General features: G+C 38.7%; 1 protein-coding gene across 4 annotated transcripts in view; it reads left to right on the forward strand.

Moving 5' to 3' along the window:
• KLHL5 (kelch like family member 5) overlaps positions 1-19,168 on the forward strand; it is a 101,543-nt gene that overhangs the window by 20,852 nt on the left and 61,523 nt on the right. For 2 of the 4 annotated variants that reach the window (XM_047719118.1, XM_047719117.1), the window contains exon 3: positions 861-959. The exons of the other annotated variants lie outside the window; for them this stretch is intronic. In XM_047719118.1, coding sequence (XP_047575074.1) covers positions 861-959 — 99 coding nt within the window. The remainder of the gene's footprint in view (positions 1-860; positions 960-19,168) is intronic. 4 annotated transcript variants of the gene reach the window in all.

The raw sequence follows: 19,168 nt of genomic DNA on the forward strand, positions 1-19,168 counted from the left end.
GCTCTGCCTCGAAAATAATATATAGTAGCAATTTTATGCATCATTGTGCAGTTTGCTTCATTCATTTACCTTCTGGAGTCATAGCAAAACTATAGAAGAGATGACATTTTACTTTGCCACAGATTATGGAGTCATTTTTTAATTTTAATGAAAATGAAAGGTTTTACAAGGAGATGCACGTTGTAGTTGTCACTCATTTTTTTTTTTTTTAACACCACTGTACTTAAAATAGTATTTTTTCTTACGGTTATCTCTCTTTGTCCAGTATGTTGCAGCCCTCCAGACTAACACAGGAAATACAGTAGCATGTCTCTTTCTGAGATGACAGCTTCTCATTCCTGTTACCTTCACTTCACTGAAAATTGTGCTATTTAGGGAAGTGAAGGACATTCCTTCAGAATATCTGGGAACACAGAGGGGCTAGATGTGGTCAGCTGCTGAAAGCAGGGAGAGAAGAAGGGAGAGTGAGTTTGAGGAGAGAACATAAAGAAAAAATTGGTTGATTTCTCAATGACTTTATCCATCTTCCCCCTTGGAACCCGGCTTTATCTTTGAAATGAATTTTCTTCTCAATCAGTTTAAACTACTATAGCATATTATGTAACAAGTCACAGCATGAAAATCATCTTTCTGGTTCATCTTCACACAAAGATATTTCTCAATATTTAAAGGCTATTGTTTGTCCAATTTGATGACTGGGTTCTTTTTAAAAAATTTCTTGGCAGGTTTTGATAACACTTGTAATTTGTATGTCGGTTCTTAATTATAGGCATCATAAGAGATGAAGACAAAATGAGTTCATAGATTCAAGTATCTCTTCCTTGGGGATATTTATTGCCTTCTCCTTTTCTAACCTTCAGAACATGGAATTCTGAACTATGGTGTTGGAATAATAATAAATATAGACCAGTCGTCTATAATCATTTGTATAACGGAGAGAGGGGCATATCTTTACATAGGTAACTAACTAGTGTATTTAATTTTAAATATTTTAAATTAGTTTGTGACTTGGCATTAAGTGAATAAGAACCACAAATAATTTTAATATGGAGATCAGTTGAGTAAACATAAAATATGTTTAATATTTTATATGTTTCATTACTTTGTATTTTCTTTGGAGACTTGTTGCCATAGAAAATAATAATTTATACAGTAAAAGGGTCAGGGTTTATCATTTTTATGGAAATCCAAAAAGTAATCATCTTCCCATTTGAAAATCAATGCAATATATCAAGACTATTATAACAAAATCAGAAAAAAAAAACATTCATTTATCATCCTAAGTTATAAAAATCTTAACATGTATCTACTACTTGGAGAGATCAGACATATGTGAGTATAAAATCTATATACAATTATAAAGTTGGAAATGTTATACACACATTGGTTGCTATAATTTACTTCCTATGGCAAAGGTAATATGCATAGCTAATGATTATTGAAATCAAGTTAATGTATTCTTTAGTATACATATCAAAATATCATCTTAGTGGGATAATTATTTTGAAAGAAAAAGACTGTCCTTTTCTTTTTTAAGCGAGAGATTGCTGTATGTGTACTTCAAGAACATAAAATTGACATTCTTACTTATAGGAGATATAAAAGTAAAACAATGATCTTTTTAAAAAAATCTAAATGTAGTTGTTTTAAAAATGCTAATCAAAAAGCTTGAGAAAGTAAATAATAAGATGGGAATAAATAGTTTACATCTGCAATGACCAAACTATTCCTAAAATAATATTTCAAAAATGAAATGGACTTTTAAAAAGTCTCTGATTTTTAGATAGAAAAGGGAAAATGTGTCAAGGCAACTTACTATTTGCAAAGGTTTGAAATTTCTATCCTAACATCTTATTGCAAAAAAGCAAAAACAACCATTCTAGATTTAGAAATGTCATTTGTGTGTACCCTTCTACTCCTCTGTTTTTTCCTAGATTAAATATATCTGATTCTCACATCTTCCTTCAGCTGAATATTTGATCTTTGTCATAAGGATACATTTATATGCCCCTAGCTTTTTTTTTTTAAAGACTTTATTTATTTATTTGACAGAGAGAGAGAGATCACAAGGAGGCAGAGAGGCAGGCAGAGAGAGAGGGGGAAGCAGGCTCTCTGCTGAGTGGAGAGCCCTATGCGGGGCTCTATCCCAGGACTCCAGGATCATGACCACAGCCGAAGGCAGAGGCTCAACCCACTGAGCCACCCAGGCACCCCTGCCCCTAGCTTTTTGATTAAGTGAGCAGTCTCCTGTGGTGGCCCTTCTACTGTAAACAAATCAGAAGCTGTCACTGTTAACGTCAAAAGAAGCCACACTGACATTCATCAAATTTTTGTATATGACTTGGGAACAAGTTTTTTTCTTTTTCTTACATAATATTTACAAAAGATAAAATACAGTAAACAATTGAGTATGTTATAGATTGGTATCTTAAAATATTTAAGATAACAGAAATATACCTGATATATGGAGAATTTCTTGTGTAAACACTCATAATAGTTAACATAGGTAGATCTCAGAACTTAGACTGAAATTTTGAATTATTAGGAGAAAGGGAGAACAGCGGAGTGGTTTTACCTGCACCCACCCACCCACAGTGGGTCTGCACAATTTCAGACAGAAGTTAAAGGCATCGTATGTTGCTTACATGTTTGATTAGTTGCATTCTAACCAGAAGACATGTCAGCCTCAGCCCGTGGACTTCTGCTAATTTCTCTTGCCGTGCATCTAAGTGATTTTAAAGTGTTCATCAGGGGCTCCTGGGTGGCTCAGTGGGTTAAAGCCTCTGCCTTCAGCTCAGGTCGTGGTCCCAGAAGCCTGAGATAGAGCCCACATCAGCCTCTCTGCTCTGCAGGGAGCCTGCTACCTCCTCTCTCTCTGCCTGCCTCTCTGCCTACTTGTGATCTCTGTCTGTCAAATAAATAAATAAAATCTTTTAAAAAAATAAAAAATTTAAAAAAATAAAAGTGTTCATCATGGTGCGCCTGGGTGGCTCGGTGGGTTAAAGCCTCTGCCTTCAGCTCAGGTCATGATCTCAGGGTCCTGGGATCGAGCCCCACATCGGGCTCTCTGCTCAGTGGGGAGCCTGCTTTCTCCTCTCTCTCTGCCTGTCTCTCTGCCTACTTGTGATATCTCTCTCTGTCAAATAAATAAATAAAATCTTAAAAAAAATAAATAAAAGTGTTCATTATTTGGGGTCACTTGGGTGGCTCAGTCAGTTGAGCATCCAGCTCTTGATTTCGGCCCAGGTCATGATCTCAGGGTTGGGAGATCGAGCCCCACATTGGGTTCTATAATGAGCATGAAGTCTGCTTGGGATTCTCTCTCTCCTTCTTCTGCCCCACCCTGCTCATGCTCTCCCTAAATAAATAAAATCTTTAATAAAAGTTTTCCTATTTTAACTTTGATCTTAGGTCTGTAGCCTAGCCAAAATTTTCTTGATGGGAATCATCTAAGTCATTACCTTGATGTTGAAGTACAACCCTTATTTTTCACACTGTGAGGAATTTTAGGCCCTAAGTGAGTGTTGCCAGTGTGCAGTAGTTACTAAGACCATAATTCAGGATGAATTCTCTTTTTTTAAGATTTTATTTATTTGGCAGAGACACACAGCAAGAGAGGGAACACAAGCAGGGGGAGTGAGAGAGGGAGAAGCAGGCTTCCCACTGAGCAGAGAGCCCGATGCGGAGCTTGATCTCAGGACCCTGGGATCATGACCCAAGCCGCAGAAGGGAGACGCTTGACGAGTGAGCCACCCAGGTGCCCCATTCAGGATGAATTCTTATGAAGGCCAGAGGAGTTTCCATTATGACCCACCATGTGACCATAGATGGTACGAACACAGTTTACATTTCACTAGACTTGCCATCTTTGAAATTTGAAATTATATAATTCTTTTTTTTTTTTTTAAAGATTTTGTTTATTTATTTGACAGAGATCACAGGTAGGCAGAGAGGCAGGCAGAGAGGGGGGCGGGGAGCAGGCTTCCTGCTGAGCAGAGAGCCCGATGTGGGGCTCGATCCCAGGACCCTGAGATTATGACCTGAGCCGAAGGCAGAGGCTTTAACCCACTGAGCCACCCAGGCGCCCATTCTTGACCTATTGAGGGAAATTTCATTATTTCAAGTTTTGTTCACAAATTTAGAGTTTAATATTTTATATGTCAGATTTGTATGTCACATTTTAGTCAATATGTGTAAAATATTACTATACTTTATAAATATTCAAAAATGGTAACAGCTAACACTAGCTGGGTGCTTAGTATCTGTTTTAAGCACTTTAGTATGAATTCATTTAGTCTACACAACAAATTTCTGAGATAGCCACTGTTCTTGTTCTAATTTTATAGATGAGCCAATGAGGAACAGAAAGGCTAAGTAATTTACTCAAGGTTAGTAAGTGAAATAACACTACATTTAAAAAAATAAACTTTGTATTTTTACAACTGTTTTAGATTTATAGGAAAATTGAAAAATAGTATAGTGAATTCCTTTATACCCCAAACCCAGTTTCTCCTATTTTTAATATATTAGTATGATATATGTGTTACTATTAATAAAACAATATTGATACATTATTATTAACTAAAGTCCATACTTTATTCAGATTTTCTGAATTTCTGCCTAATGTACTTTTTCTTTTTCTTCTTAATTTTTTAAAAGATTTTATTAATTTATTTGACAGAGACACAGCAAGAGAGGGAACAGAAGTAGGGGGATTGAGAGAGGGAGAAGCAGGCTTCCCACCGAATAGGGAGCCTGATGCGGGCTCAATCCCAGGACCCTGGGATCATGACCTGAGCTGAAGGCAGACGCTTAAGGACTGAGCCACCCAGGTGCCCCTAATGCCCTTTCTCTGTGGTAGGATCCCGTCCAGAACACCATGTTACATTTAGTTATCATGTCTCCTCAGGCTCGTCTGGGTTGTGACAGTTTCTCAGACTTTCCGTGTTTGTGATGACCTTGGCAGTTTGTGATGACCTTGGCAGACCTTGGAGTAGGGTCAGATGTTTTGTAGAATGTCTTACTCAGCTGAGATTCATCTAATGTTTTTCTCATGATTAGGCTGGGGTTAAGACCACAAAGGTAAAGCGCATTTTCATCACATCGTATCAAGGCTCTGTACTATCAACCTGAATTATCGCAGCCGATACTGACCTTGATCACTTGGAAGTAGCCGCATTTTGAGCCCAAACAATTAAGAGGTAGATTTCGTGCTCACAGCCCAGTCTGCATGTGACTATTTCAGCTGTCCGTGACTCTTTCATCACCAAGTTCAACTTGGGTTAACCTAATAGTTAATGATTCATTCTAACCACTTTTACCTTCTCTCCTCAGCTGATTTTCTTAGCCTGGTTCTTGAAAATGCCAACCCTGGCCAGTTTACAGGTATAGCCTCTTAACAAGGCCACAGTGCTTCACCCACAGTCATCTGTCTGACCCGTGTTAATCGGTTCCTTGTTCCTCTGTTTCAACTACAGATGTGGACACTATTCTTTGACTCCTCTTTTTTTTTTTCTTTTAAAGATTTTATTTATTTATTTGACAGACAGAAATCACAAGTAGGCAGAGAGGCAGGCAGAGAGAGAGAGGCTTCCCGCTGAGCAGAGAGCCCGACGCGGGGCTCCATCCCAGTACCCTGGGATCATGACCTGAGCCGAAGGCAGAGGCTTTAACCCACTGAGCCACCCAGGCGCCCCTCTTTGACTCCTCTTGAAGGCACTGAGGTCCTCCTCTTCTCCCAACGAGGAGTTATCTTCGCCTTTTCTCAAGTCCTACCTCCTTTCTCTTGCCCCTCGTTACGCTGTCTCTACCTCTCCTGGTTTGAACCAGTGTATTAATTCTGGTGCAGTCTGAAATTAAATCCTCAACATTTCCACAAATGCTGTTTTCAGAGATGGCAGAGAAGTTCAACTGTACCGTACTTGCATCTGGGGAGGATCTGTTTCGTCCTCCCTGACACGTATATGCCCAAGTCAGAGCATGAATTCCTTTGACATAAACAGTGGAACTTCTTCCCACATGACACTTTGTGCACACACGTGCAGGTGTGTGCGTGAAAGTGTGTGCACATGTGAGTGTTAAGTTTTCTGTACAGAGTTCAAGGAGCTCATGAACTCTCTGTCTGCTGTACCATTCTGCTTTCTGGGCTTTAAGCAAATGAAATTGACTGGCTGATTGACACAGAATAGGCATGTATGGGAATCCTGTTAGTTCTCAGAACTGCCAGGAGAGCGGCAGGATCAGCCTAGGACAAAGGATAGGCACTTCAGTTGTAAAACTGGCCTTTATAGCTCCAGTTGCAAGGCAGATGAACCTGCCTTTATCCATTTACTGCTTCTATTTCATTTTCACCCATTTGGAACTAGAATGTGAGGCTTTATATTTTTTTTTTAAGATTTTATTTATTTATTTGACAGAGAGAGATCACAAGTAGGCAGAGAAGCAGGCAGAGAGAGAGAGAGAGAGAGGGAAGCAGGCTCCCTGCTGAGCAGAGAGCCCGATGCGGGACTCAATCCCAGGACCCTGAGATCATGACCTGAGCCGAAGGCAGCGGCTTAACCCACTGAGCCACCCCGGCGCCCTGAGGCTTTATATTTTTAATATTAGATATATTAGGCATGAAAACAATCAACACACACACCCCCATGTGCACATAGCCATAGAATTTGGTCATTTAACTTTAGGGAGCCGATCAGTAAGGAGTAGGTTAAGATGATACAGTAAGAGATTCCGAAATACAGTGGCTCGAATAAAATAGAAGTTTATTTCTCTGTCTCCTAACAGATGGAAGGTGGCTCAGGGCAGATAGGTAGAGCTGCTTCTCAAATTCACTCAGTGACCCAGATTTCTCCCATACAGTTTCTCCATCCTGTAGGGTATTATCTCTTTTTTTATGTTCAAAGCCAGCTTACTCATCTCCCCCTCTGCATTCTAGCCCACAGGAGGGACCCGCAAAAGAAAAGGGAGGACATTAAGCCAACAACACAAGTTGCATGTATCATTTCTGCTGATAACACCATTCTGTTGTTGCAGACGGAGACAGATGGCCACAACTAGTTGGAAGGGAGGCTCCAAACTGTTATCTTCTCTGAGTATAGCCATGTGTCCAGCAAAACTCCTTACTGCCATAGAAGGAAAGAATGATTTAGGAGTTAAAATCAACAGGTGCAAAGGTGAAGACAGCTGAACAGAATTCTTCAGATCAAATTTTTTAATTAGCTTTTTTCCCACATTATGTAATATTTTTACCATAGAGACATTGGAAAATAGAGATAAGTAAAAAGAGAAATATAAAAAATCACTAATTATGCTCCCACCCCAAAATAACAGCCAGTAACAATTTGGGGAAGTGCCCTTTCAGTATATTTTCTATACATGTGTAAAAAAAATATGTATTTTGAGAGTGAAAATATGAATCTTCCTGTAGATATTATTTTGTGAACCACCTTTTTAAAAAAAAAAAAAAAAAGATTTTATTTATTTCTTTGACAGAGAGAGACAGCAAGAGAGGGAACTCAAGCCAGGGGAAAGGGAGGAGAAGCAGGCTTCCCGCTGAGGAGGGAGTCCAATGTGGGGCTCCATCCCAGGACCCTGGGATCATGACCCGAGCTGAAGGCAGATGCTTAATGACTGAGCCACCCTGGCATCCTGTAAACCACTTTTTTCCCTAATATAAATACTAAAATCAAGTCTTATTTTGTCACAAAAGACAGGAGCCCAATTCAAAGTGACTTAAGCAAAAACTAGAATTTTTTTGGTTTGTATAAATAAAATGCCCAAGGATAGAACTTAGCTCTATCCATGGCTGAAACCAGATACTCAAACAACACCAGAAATTGATCATTCTCCCTATCTAGATTCTGTTTTCCTTTGTGATGGCATTTTCTCAGGCAGGTTCTCAGTGTGGTAGCAAAAGCCACTTAGGTTTACTTTTTATCAGCTTAGCAACCCCAATGGAAAGAGAGTGACTCTTCCAGGAGTGCCAGCCCACATCTTGAAATTGACTCTGACTGGCCTTGTTTGCATCATGGGTTCACTCAAACCAATCAGAATTGCCCAGAGATAGGATAACTTTTATGAGCTTGTTCATTTTTGCCTAGGGGGAAGATTCATCTCTGCCCACACCATGTGGACTGAGCTGGGGAAAGTGTGGTTTCCCAAAGGGTAGAAATGGGTCTGGATAGGCAAAAACAGTGTCCACTAAAACAGTTTTCCATGTCATTAACTGTTCTATCTTTTTAGATGATTGCGTCACCCAACCTCCCCCACCCCCCCCCCCCATGCACGGAAAAACCTGTTTAACCAATGTTCTTTTTCCTTTTGGAATTTAGATTATTTCCAATATTTTCCTGTTAGAAACAATCTGCAATGTGGTAAGGTCTATATACCACAGATGATTGTTTCCTTTGGATAAAGCCCCAAGGATGTGCGCATTTTTAGGGTGTTTGATTTGTATTCTCAAAGTCACTTTAGGAACATTACTAGTATTTTAATTCTCAGCACCATTGTATGAAAGTGTCTGCTGGCCCTTCCCATTCATACTGACTATTATTTAATAAAATTTGATTCTTATAAACATTTAATTGTCTTCACTGTAGATATTCTGATCAAGGTGCCAGGAAAAAAGACTTTGAATTCTAAAATCAAAAATCTATGTCTTGAGAAGGGAGGAGGTGAAGGTATTCTCTTTCCTTTCTTCTTGTCATTTCTCCTTATATACCTGACTTGTCCCCCGCTTTAAAGGAGACACCCGAATCTTCTTCCTCACCCACTTAATGCCAAGGCGCATTTCAGATCTCACCTGCTACTTGTCGCCTTTCCAAACAATAGTTCATAATGATCTTCCCCTTCTCTGTATTCCAATAGCAATTACTCTCCAGTTGGGGATGTACACAGTGATCAGCTGGAGAGATGGTAAAAATAGAGTTCTATTTACATTTTCTCTTATGCTTTTTTATTGTGAGGTAGTTGGCACGCCATGTTAGTTTCAGGTATACAACTGCGATCATTTACATACATTATGAAGTAATCACCATGATAAATCTTGCTACCATCTGTCACCGAACAAAGTTGTTACCATATTATTGACTATATTCCTTTATCTTATCGTTTCAAGCTCTATTTTTTCCTATGTTTTAGAATATAAATAATAACTGTACAATGGTGTCTGTATATCCTTTATAAATTAGTAAATATCCATGCATTTTGGCACATGCTTAAAAAGATACCGGAAAGGATATGCATAAAAAAGATTTAGAGACTGCTAGCCTATACCGAGGAATTTGCATTCTTATTTTACATTTGTGGTTTTGAATATTTGTAGAGGATGCCAAAAGATTCATGATCCAGTAACTTGCACTTTTGCAAAAGCATGAATTCTGAAGGCCAGAAGCTCTGAGGCAGGTAGCTGGGAATAAATCACTTACCGAGGGAGCCAGCCACACAGACCAGTTAGCCTTTCAACGCAGTTTTGTTTTTGCCGCAAATCTACATATAGTGTAATTCTTAGGAAGTGATTTTTAGAACTTAAATTCTGATGACAAAAGGGAAGAATCCAAGTGGTTTTTACCACTTAGTGGTACCAGTGGTCCTGGAACGTATTTTGTATGTGCATTTGCGAGTGTGCACATGTGTGAAGACTGAGGAATTGCAAGGGCGGGGCAGTGTTGCTATTTAATTTTTTTTTTTTTCCAGTTCATGAAACTTGACTCTTTACATCCTTCCTAGAAGGATCCTCTCTTCCTTTGCATCCCTCGGTTTTTAACAGCTGGGGCAGTACTGCATATTAGGAGTTATTCTGTAAATAGTTGATGACTTGATTCTGTTTGATACTTGCCTCTTTTCTATGTTTAGGCATTTTTCTGACTTACAAGTTCATTGCCTACTGCCAAGGAACAGTGGGCTAAAAATTAAATGTTTCTTTGTAGCCCAGAAATAGCCAGCCATGCATAGTTCTCTACAGTGAACATCTGTTATGAATGGTTTTAATGATTTACCATCCTAGTTACATCATATAAATAAAATGAAGCAGAGATGTTCTAGTTCCTCTGTTATCATGTAAAAGATTGAGTAGGATCTCCGGGAAATATATATTAAGTGCTCTGTAAATGGCCTGTTCCCAAATATCTCTGTTATGGGTTTTGAGCCTACCAAGTTTACTAAAGACCATTTTAATTAGGAAATAAGAGATTTAGTTATAAATTGATAATGCTGGGAATTGTTTTTTTAAAAGACAGCCGACCAGCCAGCCAAACAATATTATATAAAGACAAGAGACAGGCCTTTCCATTTGCCATTTAAACCAGAGGTTCTATTAACAGTAGCTTACCTTGATTCTGTACTTCTTCTATGCTAGGGCTATCCATTCATCATTTCATTTAATGGTCTCCCATGAGGGATCCTTTAAAGAAAATACTGTGTATTACTTATTCCTGTTTTGCTATTGAAAAAGTTAATAGAACTTTCTGCACTGACGGAAATGTCCTATATCTACACCATTCTTTTTTTTTTTTTAAGTTTTTTTTATTTTAAGATTTTATTTATTTATTTGACGGAGAGAGATACAGTGAGAGTAGGAACACGAGCAGGAGGAGTGGGAGAGGGAAAGCAGGCTTCCCACCAAGCAGGGAGCCCAATGTGGGGCTCTGTCCCAGGACCTTGGGATCATGATCTGAGCCGAAGGCAGATGCTTAATGACTGAGCCACCCAGGCGCCCCTGCACCATTCATTTTGGCAGCCATCATCCCCCTGAAGTTACTGACTTTTTGAAATATGACCATTCTAACTAAAGAACTGAATTTTTCATTTAATCGTAATTAAACCAGAATAGCACCATGAGGCTATTGCTATTGTATTGGATAGCACAGCTCTAGAGTTTTCCTAAAATGGTCTTGATCACTACACTGTACCTCTCCAATTCGACTCTCCAAACCAAGGTACATAATAGGAAAAGAAATAATTAGAAAATATTAGCATTGTAAAGGAGCCATAGTATTAAAAGCATTCCGATTAGCCAGGGATAGAGATGTGATCTCTGTCCCATGGAAACCAAAAAGATTCTTGCTCTCTTACACCCAGCAAAGGGGCAGCCACACAGCAGGAGACATTTGTCTAGAATTTTTTTTTTTAAAGATTTTATTTATTTATTTGACAAAGATCACAAGTAGGTGGAGAGGCAGGCAGAGAGAGAGAAACAGGGGAGGGGAAGCAGGCTCCCCGCTGAGCAGAGAGCCCGATGTGGGGCTTGATCCCAGAACCCTGGGATCATGACCTGAGCCGAAGGCAGAGGCTTTAACCCACTGAGCCACCCAGGTGCCCCTACAATTCTTAATTCTATGATATTTTCTTTCTGTGAAATTACCCTCATTCATATTGTAGCATCCTTCTCCTTTCATACCCTTAGTCCTTGAGCTCACTGATGCCCTAGGGTAAAGGGAGGCAAGAATTCCCATTTCTCTCTGTGAGTGGTTTGGCGAACACTCTGGATGCTTCCTTATCCTGGCTTTGTAACTGGCTGGCTGTGTGTCTCTGATTACTGTGTTTGGGCCTTGGATTTTCTCATATCAAAAGAAGGAATTAAATTAAATACATAGGTTGCTCCTAGATGTAAAAAATTCCATATATAATTCTTCTAATTGTCAAGATCCTCTGACTGTATGGAGATACAGTAATTTTTTTAGTAAATTCTTGTATTATTAAAATTATGTATGTAAACCCCCAAATTTCTTAAAACAAGAAACACTAGAAGGCTGTGCAGCTTTCATGCTCCTTTTGTGAATGGGTGACTTCACTTTTCCATTGGCTACAAATCGGAAACCTGCATTCCTTAAGATCCTTCATTTGTAGCAGTGGGTGGAAGTGATTTCTATACCCAACAATCTCAGTAAATTAATTGTCCCATTGAAATAATATGTTTATTTAACAGGTGATGGCAGTGGAAGCCTTGAAAGCAAATAACAAAGTTTGAAATGTTAATTTAGAAATATGTTATTGTTTGTTAATATGTATAAATACACATACATGATTCTCATGATTTACCTTTGTGTTCATTTTAAAAATAACAAATATTCTATTAAGTTCAGCTAGTTCATTTAAAATATTTTAGGCAAAGAAATTCAGTTGACAAATATTTGAAGTCTCTATTGTGTAAAACTATGTTTTGAACCTGTACGTTCATCACATGCTGATTTGTATAATGTCTCTGGCTCTCCCTGAAGTGCACACCACACTGCTCTTCAGCCCGTGATGTGTGTTCAAAACACCTTTTGAAGGGTGCCTGGGTGGCTCAGTGGGTTAAGCCGCTGCCTTCAGCTCAGGTCATGATCCCAGGGTCCTTGGATGGAGTCCCGCATCGGGCTCTCTGCTCAGCAGGGAGCCTGCTTCCCTTCCTCTCTCTCTGCCTGCCTCTCTGCCTACTTGTGATCTCTATCTGTCAAATAAATAAATAAAATCTTTAAAAAAAAAAAAAACACCTTTTGAAAAAATGTGAAGTTCAAGTCCTACCTCAGACCTAGTCAATCAGTCTTAGAGAATGAGGCTCTGAATGCAGACGCTGAAAGGCTCCCCAGGCTATTCTTATGCATTCCAGAAGTTAAAGAACCATTCTGAAAATTCCTGACAAGAAAAGAGATGGCCTTTACCAATATCAAAACTAGCCTTATAATCATATTATAAATTTCTTTTGTTCTTTCAAAAGTTAATGTTGATTATTTGTCACTCAAAAACATTCAACTACCTCACTCTCCTGCCCTTAGTAAGAATTTAATATAAGGAATGTGATACGGGGGCTCCTGGGTGGCTCAGTCGCTTAAAGGTTTGCCATTGTCTCAGGTCAGGATCCCAGGGTGCTGGGATCCAGTCCCGTATCAGGCCCCTTGCTCAGCAGAGATCCTGCTTCTCCCTCTCCCCACTACTTATGCCCTCTCTCTCTTTCTGTTTCTCAAATAAATAAATAAAATCTTTAAAAAAAAAAAAGAAAGAAAGAAATGTGATACAACATCTAGGAACCCTAAGAAGTACTTAATTTCCTTACTTAATCTTGTTCTTAAAAGAATTTGTGGTTCATGAAAATTAAATGTTCTAATTTTCTTTCCTTCTTAGATCAGTAAAACTCATGATTATTTGTCAGCATTTTGACAATATAAAACTTCATTTTATTGAAAAATGTTTTAAATCTTCAAATTGTTATGCACCAAAGTTACCGTCATCTGTTATTGCTCATGTTATGTTTTCTCCTAGCTTTTAAAATAGTTTTAAATTCTCATTCATTTGCATAAGCAAAATATAGTTTACATTACTCAATATATTTTTATGATAATTACCTTAAATGTAAATTTGATATTATCCTGGGTTTTCCAAGTCATTACACCAATAATGTTCATAGTGTATGACACATGCATTCTAGATACTATATATTTTGGTTCTATTATTATTATTATTATTTTTATTGGTTCTGTTACATTTATCCTCCAAGAACATTTTTTAGGGCCCTTATTTGTATGTGTTAAAAATGCGTTGGGCTGGGAGAGTTTAGGTAGAGACACTGCTACATTCTAAAACTCACAAACCTCCATACAATGTGAGAATTCTTGTGAGTGTAGCCTATGAATGTTCTTACCTGAGTGACCTTCCATGTGTGTATTTTATTTTATTTTATTTTATTTTACTTTATTTATTTTAAAGATAGTATAACTTGAACTCAGGGAAATGCTTTCTTTTAGTCATTCATTGCCACATACATTTTTTTTTTAATTTTATTTTTTATAAACATATAATATATTTTTATCCCCAGGGGTACAGGTCTGTGAATCACCAGGTTTACACACTTCACAGCACTCACCATAGCACATACCCTCCCCAGTGTCCATAATCCCAGCCCCCCCTCCCCCCATCAACCCTCAGTTTGTTTTGTGAGATTAAGAGTCACTTATGGTTTGTCTCCCTCCCAATCCCATCTTGTTTCATTTACTCTTCTCCTACCCCCTTAACCTCCCATGTTGCATCTCCTCTCCCTCATATCAGGGAGATCATATGATAGTTGTCTTTCTCCGATTGACTTATTTCGCTAAGCATGATACCCTCTAGTTCCATCCACGTCGTCGCAAATGGCAAGATTTCATTTCTTTAGATGGCTGCATAGTATTCCATTGTGTATATATACCACATCTGCTTTATCCATTCGTCTGTTGATGGACATCTAGGTTCTTTCCATAGTTTGGCTATTGTAGACATTGCTGCTATAAACATTCGGGTGCACGTGCCCCTTTGGATCACTACGTTTGTATCTTTAGGGTAAATACCCAGCAGTGCAATTGCTGGGTCATAAGGTAGTTCTATTTTCAACATTTTGAGGAACCTCCATGCTGTTTTCCAGAGTGGTTGCACCAGCTTGCATTCCCACCAACAGTGTAGGAAGGTTCCCCTTTCTCCACATCCTCGCCAGCATCTGTCATTTCCTGACTTGTTCATTTTAGCTATTCTGACTGGTGTGAGTTGATATCTCATTGTGGTTTTGATTTGTATTTCCCTGGTGCCCAGTGATATGGAGCACTTTTTCATGTGTCTGTTGGCCATCTGGATGTCTTCTTTGCAGAAATGTCTGTTCATGTCTTCTGCCCATTTCTTGATTGGATTATTTGTTCTTTGGGTGTTGAGTTTGCTAAGTTCTTTATAGATTTTGGACACTAGCCCTTTATCTGTTATGTCATTTGCAAATATCTTCTCCCATTCTGTCAGTTGTCTTTTGGTTTTGTTAACTGTTTCCTTTGCTGTGCAAAAGCTTTTGATCTTGATGAAGTCCCAATAGTTCATTTTTGCCCTTGCTTCCCTTGCCTTTGGCGATGTTCCTAGGAAGATGTTGCTGTGGCTGAGGTCGAAGAGGTTGCTGCCTGTGTTCTCCTCAAGGATTTTGATGGATTCCTTTCTCACATTGAGGTCCTTCATCCATTTTGAGTCTATTTTCATGTGTGGTGTAAGGAAATGGTCCAATTTCATTTTTCTGCATGTGGCTATCCAATTTTCCCAACACCATTTATTGAAGAGGCTGTCTTTTTTCCATTGGACATTCTTTCCTGCTTTGTCGAAGATGAGTTGACCATAGAGTTGAGGGTCTATTTCTGGGCTCTCTATTCTGTTCCATTGATCTATGTGTCTGTTTTTGTGCCAGTACCATGCTGTCTTGATGATGACAGCTTTGTAATAGAGCTTGAAGTCCGGAATTGTGATGCCACCGATGTTGGCTTTCTTTTTCAATATTCCTTTGGCTATTCGAGGTCTTTTCTGGTTCCATATAAATTTTAGATTATTTGTTCCATTTCTTTGAAAAAAATGGATGGTACTTTGATAGGAATTGCATTAAATGTGTAGATTGCTTTAGGTAGCATAGACATTTTCACAATATTTATTCTTCCAATCCAGGAGCATGGAACATTTTTCCATTTCTTTGTGTCTTCCTCAATTTCTTTCATGAGTACTTTATATTTTTCTGTGTATAGATTCTTAGTCTCTTTGGTTAGGTTTATTCCTAGGTATCTTATAGTTTTGGGTGCAATTGTAAATGGGATTGACTCCTTAATTCTCTTTCTTCTGTCTTGTTGTTGGTGTAGAGAAATGCAACTGATTTCTGTGCATTGATTTTATATCCTGACACTTTACTGAATTGCTGTACAAGTTCTAGCAGTTTTGGAGTGGAGTCTTTTGGGTTTTCCACATATAGTATCATATCATCTGCGAAGAGTGATAGTTTGATTTCTTCTTTGCCGATTTGGATGCCTTTAATTTCCTTTTGTTGTCTGATTGCTGAGGCTAGGACTTCTAGTACTATGTTGAATAGCAGTGGTGATAACGGACATCCCTGCCGTGTTCCTGACCTTAGCGGAAAAGCTTTCAGTTTTTCTCCATTGAGAATGATATTTGTGGTGGATTTTTCATAGATGGCTTTGATAATATTGAGGTATGTGCCCTCTATCCCTACACTTTGAAGAGTTTTGATCAGGAAGGGATGCTGTACTTTGTCAAATGCTTTTTCAGCATCTATGGAGAGTATCATATGGTTCTTGTTCTTTCTTTTATTAATGTGTTGTATCACATTGATTGATTTGCGGATGTTGAACCAACCTTGCAGCCCTGGAATAAATCTCACTTGGTCATGGTGAATAATCCTTTTAATGTACTGTTGAATCCTATTGGCTAGTATTTTGGTGAGAATTTTTGCATCTGTGTTCATCAAGGATATTGGTCTGTAGTTCTCTTTTTTGATGGGATCCTTGTCTGGTTTTGGGATCAAGGTGATGCTGGCCTCATAAAATGAGTTTGGAAGTTTTCCTTCCATTTCTATTTTTTGGAACAGTTTCAGGAGGATAGGAATTAGTTCTTCTTTAAATGTTTGGTAGAGGGGCGCCTGGGTGGCTCAGTGGGTTAAGCCGCTGCCTTCGGCTCAGGTCATGATCTCAGGGTCCTGGGATCGAGTCCCGCATCGGGCTCTCTGCTCAGCGGGGAGCCTGCTTCCCTTCCTCTCTCTCTGCCTGCCTCTCTGCCTACTTGTGATCTCTGTCTGTCAAATAAATAAATAAAATCTTTAAAAAAAAAATAAATAAATGTTTGGTAGAATTCCCCCGGGAAGCCGTCTGGCCCTGGGCTTTTGTTTGTTTGGAGATTTTTGATGACTGTTTCAATCTCCTTACTGGTTATGGGTCTGTTCAGGCTTTCTATTTCTTCCTGGTTCAGTTGTGGTAGTTTATATGTCTCTAGGAATGCATCCATTTCTTCCAGATTGTCAAATTTGTTGGCGTAGAGTTGCTCATAGTATGTTCTTATAATTGTCTGTATTCCTTTGGTGTTAGTTGTGATCTCTCCTCTTTCATTCATGATTTTATTTATTTGGGTCCTTTCTCTTTTCTTTTTGATAAGTCTGGCCAGGGGTTTATCAATCTTATTAATTTTTTCAAAGAACCAGCTCCTAGTTTCGTTGATTTGTTCTATTGTTTTTTTGGTTTCTATTTCATTGATTTCTGCTCTGATCTTTATGATTTCTCTTCTCCTGCTGGGTTTAGGGTTTCTTTCTTGTTCTTTCTCCAGCTCCTTTAGGTGTAGGGTTAGGTTGTGTACCTGAGACCTTTCTTGTTTCTTGAGAAAGGCTTGTACCGCTCTATATTTTCCTCTCAGGACTGCCTTTGTTGTGTCCCACAGATTCTGAACTGTTGTGTTTTCATTATCATTTGTTTCCATGAATTTTTTCAATTCTTCTTTAATTTCCTGGTTGACCCATTCATTCTTTAGAAGGATGCTGTTTAGTCTCCATGTATTTGGGTTCTTTCCAAATTTCCTCTTGTGATTGAGTTCTAGCTTCAGAGCATTGTGGTCTGAAAATATGCAGGAAATGATTCCAATCTTTTGATAACGGTTGAGACCTGATTTAGGACCGAGAATGTGATCTATTCTGGAGAATGTTCCATGTGCACTAGAGAAGAATGTGTATTCTGTTGCTTTGGGATGAAATGTTCTGAATATATCTGAATATTCTTGTCCATCTGGTCCAGTGTGTCATTTAAGGCCTTTATTTCCTTGTTGATCTTTTGCTTGGATGATCTGTCCATTTCAGTGAGGGGAGTGTTAAAGTCCCCTACTATTATTATATTATTGTCGATGTGTTTCTTTGATTTTGTTATTAATTGGTTTATATAGTTGGCTGCTCTCACATTAGGGGCATAGATATTTAAAATTGTTAGATCTTCTTGTTGGACAGTTCCTTTGAGTATGATATAGTGTCCTTCCTCATCTCTTATTATAGTCTTTGGCTTAAAATCTAATTGATCTGATATAAGGATTGCCACTCCTGCTTTCTTCTGATGTCCGTTAGCATGGTAAATTCTTTTCCACCCCCTCACTTTAAATCTGGAGGTGTCTTCGGGTTTAAGATGAGTTTCTTGTAGGCAACATATAGATGGGTTTTGTTTTTTTTATCCATTCTGATACCCTGTGTCTTTTAATTGGGGCATTTAGCCCATTAACATTCAGGGTAAGTATTGAGAGATATGAATTTAGTGCCATTGTATTGCCTGTAAGGTGACTGCTGTTGTATATTGTCTCTGTTTCTTTCTGATCTACTACTTTTAGGGTCTCTCTTTGATTAGAGGACCCCTTTCAATAGTTCCTGTAGAGCTGGTTTGGTGTTTGCAAATTCTTTAAGTTTTTGTTTGTCTTGGAAGTTTTTAATCTCTCCTTCTATTTTCAATGATAGCCTAGCTGGATATAGTATTCTTGGCTGCATGTTTTTCTTGTTTAGTACTCTGAATATGTCATGCCAGCTCTTTCTGGCCTGCCCGGTCTCTGTGGATAAGTCTGCTGCCGATCTAATGTTTTTACCCTTGTATGTTACAGACTTCTTTTCCCGGGCTGCTTTCAGGATCTTCTCTTTGTCACTAAGACTTGTAAATTATACTATTAGGTGACGGGGTGTGGACCTATTCTTATTGATTTTGATGGGGGTTCTCTGAACCTCCTGGATTTTGATGCTTATTCCCTTTGCCATATTGGGGAAATTCTCTCCAATAATTCTCTCCAATATACCTTCTGCTCCCCTCTCTGTTTCCTCTTCTTCTGGAATCCCAATTATTATTATTATTTTTAAAGATTTTATTTATCTATTTGACAGAGAGAAATCACAAGTAAGCAGAGAGGCAGGCAGAGAGAGAGGAGGAAGCAGGCTCCCTGCTGAGCAGAAATGCCCGATGTGGGGCTCGAACCCAGGACCTGGGATCATGACCTGAGCCGAAGGCAGCGGCTTAACCCACTGAGCCACCCAGGCACCCCAGGAATCCCAATTATTCTAATGTTGTTTCTTCTTATGGTGTCACTTATCTCTCGAATTCTCCCCTCATGGTCCAGTAGCTGTTTGTCCCTCTTTTGCTCAGCTTCTTTATTCTCTATCATTTGGTCTTCTATATCGCTAATTCTTTCTTCTGCCTCATTTATCCTAGCAGTGAGAGCCTCCATTTTTTATTTCACCTCATTAATAGCTTTTTTGATATCAACTTGGTTAGATTTTAGTTCTTTTATTTCTCCCGAAAGGGCTTTTATATCTCCCGAGAGGGTTTCTCTCATATCTTCCATGCTTTTTTCGAGCCCAGCTAGAACCTTGAGAATCGTCATTCTGAACTCTAGATCTGACATA

The sequence above is a fragment of the Lutra lutra genome, chromosome 2, assembly GCF_902655055.1.
Source record: "Lutra lutra chromosome 2, mLutLut1.2, whole genome shotgun sequence".
Classification (NCBI taxonomy): Eukaryota; Metazoa; Chordata; class Mammalia; order Carnivora; family Mustelidae; genus Lutra; species Lutra lutra.